The following is a 16,042-nucleotide window of genomic DNA, read 5'->3' on the forward strand; positions in this document are numbered from 1 at the left end:
AACACCAATAAAATGGACAAAACAGACTTTGCCATGAGATGGCGACAGCCTACACTTTGCTCCCTCTGAATGTGGCATTCCCAGGAATGAACTAAGGGACCTGAGCTGACATTTATACTGATATGAAATCTTTGCTTCTAGGAAATATGGATGCCCAGAGATGTGGGCGTAAATAATGGCAGTAGATGTTGGGCTCACTGGCTCCTGTCTATGGGTTGGCATAAGGGTGGGGCACCAAGAGCTTCCCTGGTCAGCTGAAGTGGTTCTCATACCTGCACAACCACCAGGACACCGTTGTATGCTGGATGCAACAGGAGCCTGAAGCTAGACCCACACTCCGCTTTTCCTGAAGACCACACTAACCCTTTCATGTCTACCCACCTATAGTCTATCAGGTACTTGGCTGTGCCTGCCTCCAGGTTGCAGAAATTCGGCAGGGGCTGAGGAAGAAAGAAAGCAGAGTTTTATTTTCCCCTGAATCATTCCCATGCTTATAAGGAAATCGTATGAAACAATTGTTCCATGGCTTTAAATCTAGTAAATAAAACTCCCTTTGAGACTCCAGTTTGAAAGATGGTGAAGATCAGAGTAACTACATTGTTTATGTAGTAAACACACACCCAAAACTGTAACATTTTTATAATGAAACCTGGTGTAATAAAATTTGTGTTGAGGCAAAAAGCAGCCATTTTCCCCTCAGCTTTTATTGTGCTGAACGCAATACCTGCCAAGTCCTACTTGGAGGCATCTTTGATTAAGGGTCGGGTTTCCCCACTTGTGCGCTGTCCAGAGTTGGCCGGGGGCCATGACCTTGCCAACAGTCATGCCAGAAGATGGCCAAACTCAAAGTGCCAGCAGCTCCATGAAGTTTGAGCCCTCTGAGCCACATAATTCTGCAGCCTTTCCTATCGCTCCCTGGTCTGCCTGCCACCCCCAGGCCTTGGATCTCCAACTCTCCAAGGTAAACTGGGTTAAGGCATTCTGAAGACTTTGTTTCCATCTTTCTCCTTGAGCTTACACTGGAAACTTCTGGCAGGTACCTAAAGGAGCCTTATTTCTTTGGTATTCCTTCCCATCACATAATCCTTCAGGCCTGATCAATACTACCTGGCTGTTGGACACTCTCCCCTGAATCCAGTGATCCTTAAGAAAATGTGTGGACTTAGGTCCTTAATGGTCACACTCAGTTCCCTAAGGGAAGTTGGGGGGTTAGAGTGGGATTAGAGTTCTTCTACCTTTAGTCAGTGATTTTAAACCCAGTCAATAATTTCAACATTGGAATCCACCTGGGAAGCTTTTCATAAAATGCACTGACGTACTGGTCCATCCCCAGACGTTCTGATTGAACTGTTCTGAGGTGTGGCCTGCATATCAAATAATGGCTATTCATTGTAAGTATATAGGATATTAGGGATTTTGATTTGAACAACTTCACTCCCAAATTCAGAAACTACAATGCCCGGAAGAAACTGACAGGGTTCAGTGGCCCCCACCAGAAGCTGCCTGGTCCACAGGCATGTTTCCTTCTCTCCTAAGGAATCTTAGGTAACAAAGCAGGCACAAACCAGTGCATTCCCATCATCACACCTGGAAAAGCAACTCACGGGGCGTGTTCTGAGATGGCAGGACAGAACAACACTTTCATTGAGCAGGGCTGCGTATAACCGTATCGGGAGTGGTTAGGCCAACATGTGGCCCGTAGAGCGTGGACATGACATACATCAGTCTCCACAGAGACAATGGAGGCAACTGTGCAATTAAGGGGGTTTAACTGGGGCAAGGAGAGCGGGGATTTGAACACTCCCACTGCCCACCCTGTATGTGCTCAACATGACTGGGGGAGGGGGTGGAGTCTATGGAAGAAAGGCCACTGTCCCTGACGTTCAGGAGCCTGAGTTAAAATGGAAGGACTAACCTGAATGCAGGGTGAATACTGCAAAGAGTTCAACACTTGTCAAACAGGATTCAACTGTGTTGCTGACCTTCCGTGATAAAGGAACATCGTGAAGGAGGGTTTATAGGACTAAAGAAGTCAAGATAGGCCCCCAGATGGTTTAAGGCCATTTAAGACAGAACACAAAGTAGAAATTGGGAAACTTGGGTCTGGGGACTCCCAGTTCAGGGCTGTTTGGGCCCATAGGGAGATAATGAAACTTCTCTGTGTAATCTCAGGGTGAGGGCAGGGTACTGAGGAATTCCAAGAAGACAGGAGGGGGCGGGGTGCAGGAGGAGAAGAAAGGGCTAGGCAAGCAGGGCCCAGTGCGAGCTGGTGCAGGACACAGGCCTAAGTCTGCAGCGGCTCTTCCCAGCAGCCCTGGGCCCTGGAACCCGTACTTGGGCTACCCTCTGGGCCCTCTTGGAAGCCATGCAAATGTCAGAGAGGAAGAGGAGGAGGGAGAAAGTCTTGTCCTCTCTGTCTTAAGTAGTCCAACACCTCAGAAGGAGCAAAGTTGCAAACATGGCCAGCCAGTATAAAGAACCCAAAGTCCCCGAAGCTTAGGAGCCGCTGACCCCAAACGTCAAGGTCATCCCTGCGGGTCAGGCATAGCCTCCCTTGCTCACGTCTGTTCCTGTGAAAGGGCTCACTTTCTTCCAAAAACAGACCTCTCAGTCCCCCTAGAATAGGAAGCGGTTGCAGTGCAAGCCCCTCTCCAGTAGGCCTGGCCTCCTCCAACTCCCCTCCCCCTTTGTCTTGCCTGGAAATGCTGCAAACCCCAAATACCTGCATTCTTGGGCATGCAGCAGGCGAGAGGCATGCTTGGATTCCCGCTCTGCTTCTTAAGGACAGGCCTTTTCTTTAATCCAAAGCCCTCTCGGAGTCCCAAAGAGCTGAAAGCTGATCTGCTTAAGTCGGCCAGCAGAGCAGGGGGGCGGGAGGGCGAAAGAGGGCAACCTTCTGCGAGAAGGGTGGCAGATTTTCACACAACATCTGTGCTGCCTCCGGGACTCCCCCCTGGAGGGGGAGATGGTCTCACCCAAGTGCTGGGCCAGCCACTAATCCCTCCGGGGTTCACTTGAATGGCAAATCAGGACTCCAGGGCAGCCTCAGACACACCCAGTCTCCAGAGGAGGGGCTTAGCACTTTCCTTTTCCAGCCCTGAAGGAGTTTAGAATGCAGTGGTACTTTGTTTTTTACAGCCTAGCTGCTCCAAGGGCAATAGGCCAGGGGGTCAGCCATTACCTGGGAGTTTGTTGGAAATGCAGACTCTCAGGCCTCGCCAGCTTGAAAGCTCTGCCAAGTGCCATGTGGCTATGGAAACCGTGAGCACGCTGCCAGACACAAGAAGCTGGGCAAATACTAAAACCCAGGGAGCCACAGCAGCCCAGCCCTATGCCAACTGTCCAGTCATGAGAAGGAATACATCCCATTCCATCACCCCATGGCTGTCTCACGTTGCCACCCATTCTTCTCACCAGGCTGGGGTTGGTTCACTTGGCTGTGAAATTTTAGGTCAGTATGAGGTTGAACTCTTCAACAGGCCTGCAAATATTTGCACACACACTGAAAGGATGTTTCACACAACTGGAGTTTGCTCTTTGCAGGTTGCAAATCAATTTCTGATCCCCTCCTACCCCCAACACACACACCACCTGTATCAACATGTTAGACTCTGGCGATGCCAATAACAACAGTAATAGTACATGACAAGAATCCTCAAGCCTCTTCACAAACATCAACCATCCTGGAGCCTATTCAGATCGTCCTCTTGGCAAGAAAGGGAGAATTTCGGGACTTCCACAGCTTTGTTCTAATAGCCTTCATGTCATCAAGGCACATGCTTTACCTCCCACCTGAACCCAGTAACTGAATTCATGTGCAAAAGCTGGAAAGGTGGAGAGAAGGAAAGAATAGAAACCAATGGAAAGTCGGAGAAGAGCTTTTGTTTTGCAGTCTAGAAAGAACATAGAAATAACTAATAGTGAGGTAGATGGACTTGCTTTGTTCTCACACAGTTCCCAGGTCTCTGCTGATGGTATCAGTTCCCTGCATTCGATGCTTCTGCTCCTTAATCATGTGGAGCAAGAGCCAGAATGGGTGACATCATTTCTGAAGATGAACTGAATGGCGCTGAGGTTCTGGGATGCATTAAGACAGCCCAAATCAACAGAAAGTCTGGCTGGAACCTTGGGGAAGTGACCCAGACGGAATCTTCAGCTTTCCAAGCATCTGTTAGTGGCATCAGTGGATGGCATGGCAATTGCCTAAAATACTGTACATTGCAGTGCTCTCGCCTAACATTCCTCTCCCATTAGCAGAGTGTCAGGACCCTGCCTGAGGGAGGAAATCAAAGGACTGGAGAGAAGGTGGAGGGAAAGCCAGCCAGCGATGAACAGAGGAAAGAGAAAGCAAAGAGGGTGGCCCTGGGCTTTACTGGGATTTGTGTGGGCTCTTTAAAGCAATCATGGTGGGCTCTTGAGTAGAAAACCAAGCTAAAACAGTATTTAAAAATCTTCTTGGGATCCCCAGTCTTGCCTCAAACAACAATCACTCATAAAAAGACTCTCATGAATGGAAGGAAATGATGCCATTGTTTTATTTTCTATGGGAAGTCGTAATAGTTTTTAAAAGGTTAATCTCCTTCTCAGTACTGTTTTTTCCCTTCCAGTGACCCCAAGCTGAAAAGGAAAAATATTTGCACTTGGTGTTTAAAAACCACAGTGAATTAGCTTTTGTTGTTCATGGCAAGTCCACTATTTAGCTGCCCAGAATCAAACCAGATGTCAGGGAAGAAAGAAGGCCCGCATCCTGTGAACTTGCCTTTTACCTTTGCAGAAGGGCCGAGGGGAAGGCTGGGCTGAGAAGACAAAATGGAGGGAGTTTGGTGGTTAACAAACCTGATGTGTGGTTTTGATGCAACCGCTGGTTAGCTCTTTGTGGGGTGCTGCCTGTGAGATTAGACGGCAACAGCTCTGGGAACCTGGATGCACAATGCCTCTTGACTTCCAGAAGTTTCTTCTGTGGACACTAAGCCAGCAGCCCATAAGTGGCATAGGTGGCCACTAAGCCCATAGGTGGCAGAGACCAAGGCGAGCAACAGAGAAGGATGGAAAAGAGAATTAGGAGACAGAAACAATATAAGAAGAGGTCAGCAGGACTCACTGGAACATTAAATGTATCAGAGAAGGGGAAAAAAAACTAAAAACAAAAACAAAAAAACCCAATATATTTTCTTTCTGTGGCCTTCTGGGAGAGTATGAGGAGTAGATTATTATTCAGTCTAGTTTTTCTTTAGCACACCACCCACAACTCACAGCTTAAATTAGCCCCTTCCCCCCCCAAAAAAAGTTCCTATAGGGCCTACTCTATTTCTCAGTTTCCTAAATCTAGCAGCATAAGAAAGCAGGAAGTCCTCTCTACACTGAGACACTTGTTAAACATTCAACCAATATTTACCAAGCCCCTACTCTGGTAAGATATTTGGGTGATACCAGAAGGCCTTGGTTCCTATTCCTGCCCATGAGAAGTTTACAGCTTATTGGGTAAGATAGGCACATGTTCACAACAACAACAGTGATAAGTACCATTTTTTCAAAATGTAATGATGTGCCCATGACTGTGCTTTCTATATAGAATGTTATTTAATCCTTACAATAACCCTGTGCAGTATGTTTTATTATTCCCATTTTACAGATGAGGAAACTGAGGCCGAGAAAGTTTGAGGAACTTCATCAAGATCATATAGCCATTAAGCTAGTAGGAGTTTTTGTTTCTATCACTGATGAAGCCCAAGTGCCTAGAATAGTGCCTGGCACCTAGTAGGTACTCAGTAAGTATTTACTGAATGAAGAAAGCAGCTGGGGGTACAGGGAAAAGCTGTCTGAAGCATTGGAGGGGCATAGTAGATTAACACTTCTGAGCACGGATACTGGGAAGCATTAATTAAATTCAAAGTTTGGTCAAATACCCTGTTTTGGAAAGCTCCATAGCAACTCAGTGCCTCAAAAGAGTCTCACTTTTCCGACCCAGACAGATCTTTATACTTCGCCACACACATACAAAAAAATGTAAAGATACAGTTTGCTTAAAAAGTTCTAAGAGTCAGCATGGTATGCTGAACTTCAAGAAATGCTGCCAAAAGCTGTGGATCCTTTTACTTAAATCTCTGCTTCTTAGTGTCTTTGACAGATTGTGTGGTTTATTCCTGAACTTAAATCAATAAATGTTTACTAAAAGACCTAGGGAAGGAAATAAAGATGATGAGCTAGAGTGAGTGGTTCCCATTGGTCAAAGAACTGGCTGCATTAATATTACCAAGGATCCACTTAGGAAAACTACAGTATCTCAGGCCTCACCCTAGACCCATTGTATCAGAATCTCTGGATGTAGGACCTGGGAATCTGTGTTTTTAAAGTTGCCCAGGTAATTCTAATGTACAGTCAGGTTTGGGACTGTTCTCAAATGCCCCCTCCCCCATTTCTTTCTTAGGTTGGGTTCCTTAAAAGCAAAGCCTAAGATGTGGATTCTTGTTCAAGTGACGTATGGAGGGGATGCTCTCAGTAGAAGGAACACGAGGAAAGCAGGATGCAGCGGGGGGAGGGATTAAGTAAGGCTGTGGCCTCACCTGGAGATTTGCTTCAGCCTGATCTGGCAGGGAGCTCTGGAGTACAAATTGTACCACAGAGCTGGTCTCACCTTGAGGCAAGACTGTTAGTGGGGCTAGTATTTGGCAGATAGCAATTCTCTAGGGAAGGGGCAGCCAACACCCACAGCAGGTGGAGGAGGGGTACCCCAGCTGGTAAAAGAGATATAGGCAGGACACCAACAGCATCCACTACCAACTCCAACCTGCATGGCTGTCCTGGAATCGGCCCCAGTACTTTTGTGGCTTTGCTCTCCACTGAAGTCTTAATGTCTACATTCCCTTCGCTGACTTGGCCTAAGTTGACCTTTTACAGATGGGTCTTGGAGAAGAGTTTAACCTGTAGGAAGGCTTTCACAATCCGATATGGTACTTTAAGTGACCAGGGACACTGAGCTGGCACACCAGATTACCAGTGCATCGACTGGGGTTAACATCTGCATGCTAAATTGTGCCAGGAGTTGGCCCAGAGTCACAGTACCAGAACCCTTTCCATGAGCTCCAGCCATATTCACTCATATGCTCCATAGCAAGTGACGCAGGGAATCCGGCCACCTGGAGGTCCATATACTCTTTCTTCTTCCTTGACAAATCAAGATGCAGGCCACTGAACTTCCTTTGGCTTATTCTCAACGACTCCTAAATAGGTCAAATCACTTTGGAGACTGGCCAAAAGCTAATTTCGTATTCATCACTGACCTGTTATTCCTCTGGCATTTTAGGAAAAATTTGAGTAAACGCCTTTTCCCCTTGCTCGTCTAAGTCTCCATCCTCTGGAGCAAAATTTGGCTACTTTGATTTATTCAGAGCTACTGCTACTTATCAATGGATTGCTACCCAAGCTTGCTTGCTGCCCATATGCTGGATTCCTGTACATATGTGCACATGGATGGAAAATTAAAGGCCCAGCAAGCCCTGGCTGGAGCTGCCTTGGCCTACAGCAGTTCCAGCCCCAACCAGGCTTAAGGCCAGGGTCCGCTGAAGCAGTCCTTACCACATGGTCAAGAAATGGGGAGCATCAATGATAAAGTACACCCCAGTTCCTCATCTGTCAGTTGCTTTTCATTAGGAGCTAAGGCAGGTATAGTTTATATAGCACTCCATCCTCCTACACAGCCCCACAGCTGCTCACTCTCTGTTCTCATGAAGGAAGTGCCACCATTTTGGTTTCTTATATCAGAGCGGACACCCAGGAAAGGAAGCAGAAAAGGGAGTGAGGACTGAGGAGTGCTGAATAAAGGGAGCAATATGCTTTCCTTTTGTGGTTTATTCACATCCAAGAGGAAGCTCAACACTTCCAATCACTCAAAGTCTGGAGCTAAAAAAAACACAAAATAAAACAAAACAAAACAAAACAAAAAACCCAGGCCTGGTTCAACTGTCTCTTCAGAAGTTGCTCTGTAGTAGTGCTTTTATTTAATTGTAAGATGTCAATACTCCTCTCTATCTCACCCCAGATTTCATTGTTTTGTTTTGAGACATTTAGTTGTTTTTCCTTTTCCTTCATACACTGTGAAATATCTGCAGAGGAGTCTGCATGGCAATCTGGCCCTCCCAGAAGAACAGAAGTTGTGATACTAATAGAGATCTCCTCACTCTTCCCACTAAATCTGAAGCCATTATGTAATGGCAGTTTCCTCATGGTAATAATATAATAATGATATTAACATTCTATTCATTGAGCAGATATTTATTGAGCACCTACTACGTGCCAGGCATTGTTTTAAATATTGTATATATATACCATTTCAGTTCATTCTCACAACAATTCTGTGAGGTAAGTACTAGTATCACGTCCATTTTACAGATCAGGAAACTGAGGTGCAGAGAGGTTACATCACTTGCCCAGAGCATTGGAGGTGGTAAATAGTACAGCCTGGGCTCCTAACTACTATGCTAGGTTACCCCAATAATTTAGGTTAGGGAACTCATTATCCTGCCTCAGCAAGCACAGACTCGCCATCTCCCATCACTTACATCCCAACCCCAAGTCAACAGTAAGGCAAGACCAGGACGGAAATCCCAGCTACCCACAGGAAATAGTTATCACTTGCTTTGCTGTGTTTCAGGAGGAACATTCATGTGCAGATAGAGGTGTGTATATGTGTGTGTACGTGTGTGTGTGACCATGGGTGTGTGCATGCATGGATGACTACATATACCCTCTTATGCAATGCTCTTCCTTAAGCCTGGATAAGGGGTTTCCAGTCATAGTAAAATTGAAAACAAGACCCTAACCTCTCCACCTTGCATGGCTCCCCAATGTTATTTCCACAAACTGAGATGAGAAAGGCACTAACGTACCCTTCTGGCAAGGCTGGGAACCCTTACCCTGGGCCTGAGCTGCCCCTCAGTACCAGAACCTTCCACTTGGCAGGAGCTCCAGTTTTGGCAAGAACAATTATGAAGTACCTGGATCACCACAGGGAGTCCAAAGATAAATTCATACAAATGCAGATGTTTGGGAGAAGGGGCCAGAAACTGTTGAGCCACAAGTAGAGCCGCCAAGCTCCCAATTAGGGGCTTTGTGCCCTCCAGGCTGGCACTCTGTCTCCCTCCAACCCCCTTGCCTTACTGACACAAAACCCCTCACTTTGACCCTTTTATCACCAAAGTCAAAAGGCCTGATAATGGTTAAGTGCTAGCCTTTCCTAGGGTGTTTGCATTTTAGTAGCAGTTACAGGCCTAATGATGAAAGGATAAGCCTGCAGTGGGAGAACTAGAGGTATCAGTCAGCAGGTGGAAGAGAATTTGAGCAGGAAAGGGAAGGAGAAACCATTGGGCTTTCTAGTTTCTATAGTTCTAGAACTACCTAACACTTCACTTAAGATTTCTTGAGGATAGTAGTAAAAGCAAAACTACATTTTATCCAGAAAAGGGAAAGAACATTAAAATAGTCTTAAGAACAAGACCATTCAGGTACAGAGACAGCATTAGATAATCTCCAAGGCCCCTAATATAGTTCTAACACTTTAACTTTTGTGTTTCATCTTTTGATGACTCCGACTCCTTTAATGTGAGTGCTGAAGAAAAGGCTTGGCTTCTCCAAATCAGAATGCATTCAAGATGGTAGCACAATTGTGTCCTAGCTATGTAACGCCTGACTAAGAGCTGAGTATGAATTTTGTGCCTAGCCACTCTCATGTGGTCATGGCTCTTCCGGCACTCTGCACTGTGGACCTGAAGACAGAAAACGGAGGTTATCCAGTCCAAGGAGGAGCCCAGGAAAACCTCAGTCTTTACATGTCATTTCACGTGAAATCATTTCAACATGAATGGTGCTAGCCTTCACTAAGCTCCTGATGGATGTGAATTCAGTTTATTTAGTTTGGCTACCTCAGATAAGGAACTTTCAGAAGCTTTCCAGTTCCTTTTAGATTTATTTGAAATGACATCATGCACTCAGACGCAGGATTCTTGAATGAGTCCAACATTAGGAGAATGGATATGATGGAATGATAAGACTGGCTAAAAGCTTAAACAGTCAACTTGGGGAAGGGAGAACATTTGAAGGAGATAAAAGTCATTTTCTCATTTGCCCACTCAATGACAAGAATCAAACACTTGACCAGCCACAAAACTTGCAGTAATGGGACCAAATGCTTAGACTTGGAATTCTAGTCTTTTTATTTGGGGAGTACAAATAAGAAATCCCCCAATGTGAAAGTGGGATAGGTTTTCATTTTCCTGAATTTGAAATGTTTGGAGATGATGCATTTCACAAACCAAACGAAGTCTTTAACACTGTACAGACTTTTCTTCGCTCTCTCCTTTGAAACTTCTTAAGTGACTTTTGCTGCCTTTGAGTTATAAGATGCTAACTTCAGTGGTGCATCTTTACCTTGAGTGCCGTTGGGCTGGAATTTCACTCCATTGCTTCCCTTCACCTTTTGGAAAGCATACCAATGAATGGAGACAGGAAGAGAAAAGGTAAGGAAACCTGCCTTATCTTTCGGACACTGATGTGGAGTTCATCACTAAGAACTTAGCAGGCTTTCTACTGTTTGGTCCCAATAAGCACAGCAGCCTGATCAAAGTCCTTCACAGTGTCATGCCATTTAAGTTCTTACCACGTCCAATCAGAGACAGGTCCATTCCAGGGCTGGCTGGGGCCAGCAGTATATTTCGCAGTCATTTCAGTAACAATGTGATTATTCTATGTACATGAAAGCATCAAACGAGAAAGCCTGGGAAGCCAAGCTGGAAGGGAACCTAACTTGCTAACTGGCTGCGGAGTAATTCCCCCACTCCCAGCTCTCTGTCAAACATCTTAACCAGCCTGAAGAAACCCACTGTGGCGCCAGTTTTCTAGAAAAATCAGAATGATTAACTTTTCCTAATCAGGCTTCTAAGCACTGAAGAACCAATGGATAAGGAAGGCAGAGGATAAAGTTCAGACCGGCTCTGTCCAATGTGGTAGCCACTAGCCGTATGTGACTACTGAGCACTTGCAATGTGGCTGATGTGAATGAGGAACTGAATTTTTTATTTCACTTCATTTTAATTACTTTGAATACTGAGACTCAATCAGTTATTGGGAAAACTCAAATATGTGAATCTACTTTTTCAAATTTTGTGGAATTTTATGAAATCTAAAAACAGATCAAGTATTTTTGATGAAAATTTAGCACCTGAATTGAGACATACTATAAATGAAAATATGCACTGATTTTGAAAACTTAATATGAAAAAAGAATGTAATATATGTCATTAATATTTTATATAACTTGATTTTCATGATTTTATTTTGTTGATTTTATATGCTGAAAGGATAATAGTTTATAAATATTGAGTTAAATAAAATGCATTATTAGAATTAATTTCACCTGTTTCTTTTTCAATTTTTTAAGTGGCTACTAAAAATTTTTAATTACATAAAGGGCTTGCAGTATATTTCTAATGGATAGCACTGGGTTTGAATGAACAAAGTGAAAACACTTCAAATTGATGTTTTTATGACTAAGGATTATAAAGTGTTGAGAAGAAAATATGAGTTTTTATTCAGCTAAGAAGTGAATTAACTCATGGTGGGTTGGAGTAAGTTAGCAAAACTCCCCATTGAGTGAGTCAACTTGGGGGTGCCTGTCCATTGGAGGTTTCCATGCTATAGCTGGTTGGGATGTTCTAGAACAGTGGTTCTCGAATTTTGGACAGGGGAGACCTGGGGGCCCCTGAGAGTCTTTCAGGAGATCTGCAAAGTCCAAATTTATCATAATGATACTAAGACATTCTTTGCCTTTTTCACTCTCATTCTCTCCTGAGTGACATGTGATACCACACCAGCTGGAATTCAGAAGCAGATATGAGAATCTAGCAGTCTTCTATTAAGCCAGACTGCTATTCAAGAGATTTCGGGGGGGAGGGGAGGAAAGTAAAAGAAAAAATGCCTCTCTTCACTAACATTTGTTGTCTTGAAAAATAGTTATTTTTTCCTCAAAATATTTTATTTATAGACATGTAATATACATATATATATATATATATAGAGAGAGAGAGAGAGTATGTACTTATTGTTGATTTTGAAATAAATTATCAAATAAATCTTTTTTACATCTCAATTTTAATTCCTAGTATGATAAACATTGATATAACTCATCCAAACTAAAGCTCTTTGGGGTCCTCAATAATTTTGAAGAGTATAAAGGAGTCCTGAGATCTAAAACTTGGAGAACTGCTGTTCCAGAAGGACTTGCTAGCAGATGCTCTCGATGGCCCGTTCCAGAGCTCCTCCGCCTCCCTCTGAGTCCTCCACAGCTGCCGTGGACAGTTTCCCTCCTCAAACACCAGGGTCTCTGTTGTTCTGCCTGGGGGCTTAGTCGCATGCTGCAGGACTATCAGTGAAAGTCCAACGTGAGAAAAAACCAAGTGGCAATTAACAACAGCCTGAATAGATAAGTTCTTGAGCTTTCACAAGATGGAATGCTACACAGAAACAAGAACAAACAAGCCACTGCTACATGCAACAACGGGGGTGAATCTCACAGCTATAATGTTGAGTAAAAGAAGCCAGAGATCAAAGAGTACAGGTTGTATGATTCCATCTTTATAAAGTTAAAAGCCAGGCAAATCTAATCTATGGTATTAGAAATCAAGACAGTGATTGGTTTGGGAGAGAAAGAAGAGCCTGTGGCGATTCTGGCAGCTGGTAACATTCTAGGCCTTGACCTATCTGGCGGGTATAGGGGTGGGTTCATTTCTTCATAATTCATTGATCTGTATGATTTGAGCACTTTTTCTGTATGTATGTTAGACATCACTCAAGGTAAAAGAATGAAATATTAATTATAGTTTTTACACCATGCTCTGCTAGGCACAGGAGAGGATAAAATAGAATTTTCAGACATTGCTTGTGGTTTCTGACTTTACGTCAGTCCTCCTGAGAGGTAACTATAGTAGAAGATAGAATTTATTTTAGAAGATTTAATTTGGGGTAGGCAATCTGCGGTGGGTTGTTTGGCATGGACAGAACAACGACTTGTTTTTTTTTTAATTTACTTTGAATGCTTTTATTTAGTTAGAATGCACACAGCATCTCAGTCCCCACCACTCCTTGTTATGCTACACTGACTCTGTCCCACATTTAAGCTACCTGCCTGACCCTGAAGGCACTTGAGTTTGAGGCGTCTAACGTAAATGATGGTTCCAGAGATGACTTGAGCTATTGTGCCATGGAGATCTAGCTCATTGCACCTACAGTGATGGGCAAGGGTGTGGCTAGAGGGGGTGTTGGCATGAGGAAGAAGAGCACGGAGGGTGGCAATGAGCCAGGGACTCTGCTGTGTTCCCAAGGGCCCTCTGAGGGAGATAGTGAGGAGATAACACTGACAGGCCAGGATTTAGAGGGCACTGCTATCCAGGGGATCTGAATGTGACCTTAGCAGCAGGCCCCTGGGACAATTCTCCAGTCAATAAGTCACTTTTTGCCATCCCTATCACTTCCAATACCCAAGTTTTCTATCAGTCAGGACTCATGATTGCATCCAATCATTCGCATGGGTCTCTGGGGGCAGATTGTAAAGACCTTTCAGAAGACCCAGCACCTTACCCTGCGCCTTAATCAGGTATAAGCTACACCTCCAAGCTTCATCTCAGTTCCATCCCCTCCCCCTGCCACACACAGACACATGCAGACGGAAAGTGGGGGTAAAGCCTGGGATTCACTGTCCAGCCTGGCTCCACTAACCACAAGGAAGGGTGGGAAATGTAGTCTGGTCGTGTGCCCAGAAAAAAGAGAACATGGATATAGGAGAGCAGTGGCTTCCTCTGCTTCATGTTAATCCCCTTCTTCCTGCCTGGAGAGCCAACAACACTTGGCAGGGGGTATGAAAGAAGCACTGAGATGCCCCCTCTCTGCTCTGGCATCGAAACTTATGTGGAGGTCTCCCACACGCCTTGCCTCTAGCTCCGATGTTCCAGACTCCTAGACCTCTCAGACCTTCACTGAATCCACAGCCCTAATTGCACAGCCAGCTGGATGACAAAACCTATCGTATCCTACATCTGCCAGGATGCTTTTCTGGGCCCTGCTGGTGAGGCTGCCACTGCTGCTGACTGGAATCACAACCCGTCTCTGATTATAGCTTATACACCCAGGGTACCCCAGCAGTCTGGAGACTTCCAATTTAGGCCTGCCCCTGGGCAGGGATGGATGCCGCCTCAGGCCTATGCATGTGTCCCACCCTGAAGTGAAATGACAACTGCCTGACGTTCTAGAATATGATTTTGTTTGGAGGTCCTGCCTCCTGTCTTTGCTGGAGGAAGTAACTCTCCTTCAGGACCACCATGGACAGTTGTCTTCATAACAGACAGAACTATTTCCTCTTTTCAACCACTCACAAATGTTTGCCCAAATACCGGGCTCATAGGCACATGTTGGCATTTAGGGAACTCTCGACTGGGAATGGACAATTGTGCACTGGAACCCAAGTGCACTGGAACTTGAAAGCCAAGGTACATTCTCTCCTTGTATCTCCAAGACTTTGAAATCTCTCCTGCCATCAATAAATGAAATTTGGGAAGCAACAGGAGGAGTTGAATTAGGCCTGTGGAATAGTATCTCCTCACACCTACACTGGAGTCTTAGGAATTCAGATGTGCTCAGAGGGTCAAGGTTTGAAACACAGCAGGAGGTTTGTGTGTATTTTTAATTGAAGCTGAACAGCTGCAGCCCACCCAGCCTCCACAGGGCCTTGCACCAAAGAACAAAAGCTATTCTCTCTCAGGTATTGATGGCTATCATACCTGTTCCTTGGCCAATTCTGGAAAAGGCCACTCACCTCATCCCGAGGGCTGAGACAACGTAGAATCAGAAAACATTAAAGCTCAAAGTGCTCTTCAGCCCAATCCCCTCATTTTATTGGTGAGGAAAAGGAGGCCTGGACCACGCAGCTAAAGAATGGCAGGACTCGGACATAAATCACAGACACCAGCACACAGACACCAGCAGCGTCTTTCTCATCAGTAATGTTCAGAGCATGAACCATCATTTGGGGGCTCATTCCTTAGAGCTGCAGAGAAGGAAGTCACAAGACCATATGGCAGTAAAGGGACGATCTCTGAGGATAAAAGCCAGTGGGTTGAAGCAGAATGGAGACCAAGAGAAGCCAAGATTGGAGCAGACCAGCTACGAGAGGCAGAAATGACTCTTTAGCATCTTGAAAAAGAGATAGGCAACGAAGCCAAAGGAAAAAAAAAATGTCTGGGGCTCAGAAATCTGATCTGAATCTGCCTTTCCTTGTGTCTTTCCTCTGTATTAACATCTGATTGCTTACTCAGAACGTTCTCCTCCTTTCTCTTGGCCTGGCTGTATACCCACCTGTCTCCTGCACATTCCCTGTTAGCAATGCCATGGGTACCTCAGATTCACCATGTCTGGAACTCCTCAGCCTCCTGTGCACACATGCTCCTCCCCAGGGTTTCCTGTTGCAGAAGAGGGACCCCCAACTCCACCTCTACTGCCCAAGTCAGAAACCTGGAAATCCTGGATTACAACTCTCTGCCTCAATTCCCATATCTAGTTCTTTTCCAAGTGCCATAAGTTCTACCTCCCAAGGAGCTCTGAAACTGGTTGCTTCCTTTCACACCTTCAGACCCTCCCTCTAATCAGGCTTCCTTCCATTTGGGGCTTGGGTTTGGGGCAGTTTCTCCACAGAGCAGCTAGTATTCTTCCTAAAACATACATCATCTCATTTCCATCCTCTGCTTACAATCTTTCTCATGTCTCCCACTGCTCACAGGCTAAAACCCAGACTCTGGAAACAGCACACAAGGTTCTCCAGAGACGACCCTCTGCCTCTTTCTCTTGGCAGGCTACTCTCTCACCTCAGGGGCAGATAAAACCTTAATATGTCCCTTTGCCTGGAATGTTCTCTTTCCAGATTTCTATACGGCTGTTTTTTTGTTTTGTTTTGTTTTCCCATTCAGGCTTCAGCTTACACGTCATGGAAATACCTGTTTACCCA

At 45.0% G+C, this 16,042-nt stretch overlaps 1 protein-coding gene across 2 annotated transcripts in view; it reads right to left on the reverse strand.

Annotated features, from left to right (window-relative positions):
* Window positions 1-16,042, reverse strand: part of NHS (NHS actin remodeling regulator) — a 350,238-nt gene that overhangs the window by 88,996 nt on the left and 245,200 nt on the right. The window contains exon 1 of one of the 2 annotated variants that reach the window (XM_081043418.1): window positions 2,723-2,840. The exons of the other annotated variant lie outside the window; for it this stretch is intronic. Coding sequence (XP_080899544.1) covers window positions 2,723-2,756 — 34 coding nt within the window. The 5' untranslated portion in view covers window positions 2,757-2,840. Of the gene's footprint in view, window positions 1-2,722; window positions 2,841-16,042 lie in introns of those variants that run through there. 2 annotated transcript variants of the gene reach the window in all.

Source organism: Rhinolophus hipposideros (assembly GCF_964194185.1).
Source record: "Rhinolophus hipposideros genome assembly, chromosome: X".
Lineage (NCBI taxonomy): Eukaryota > Metazoa > Chordata > Mammalia > Chiroptera > Rhinolophidae > Rhinolophus > Rhinolophus hipposideros.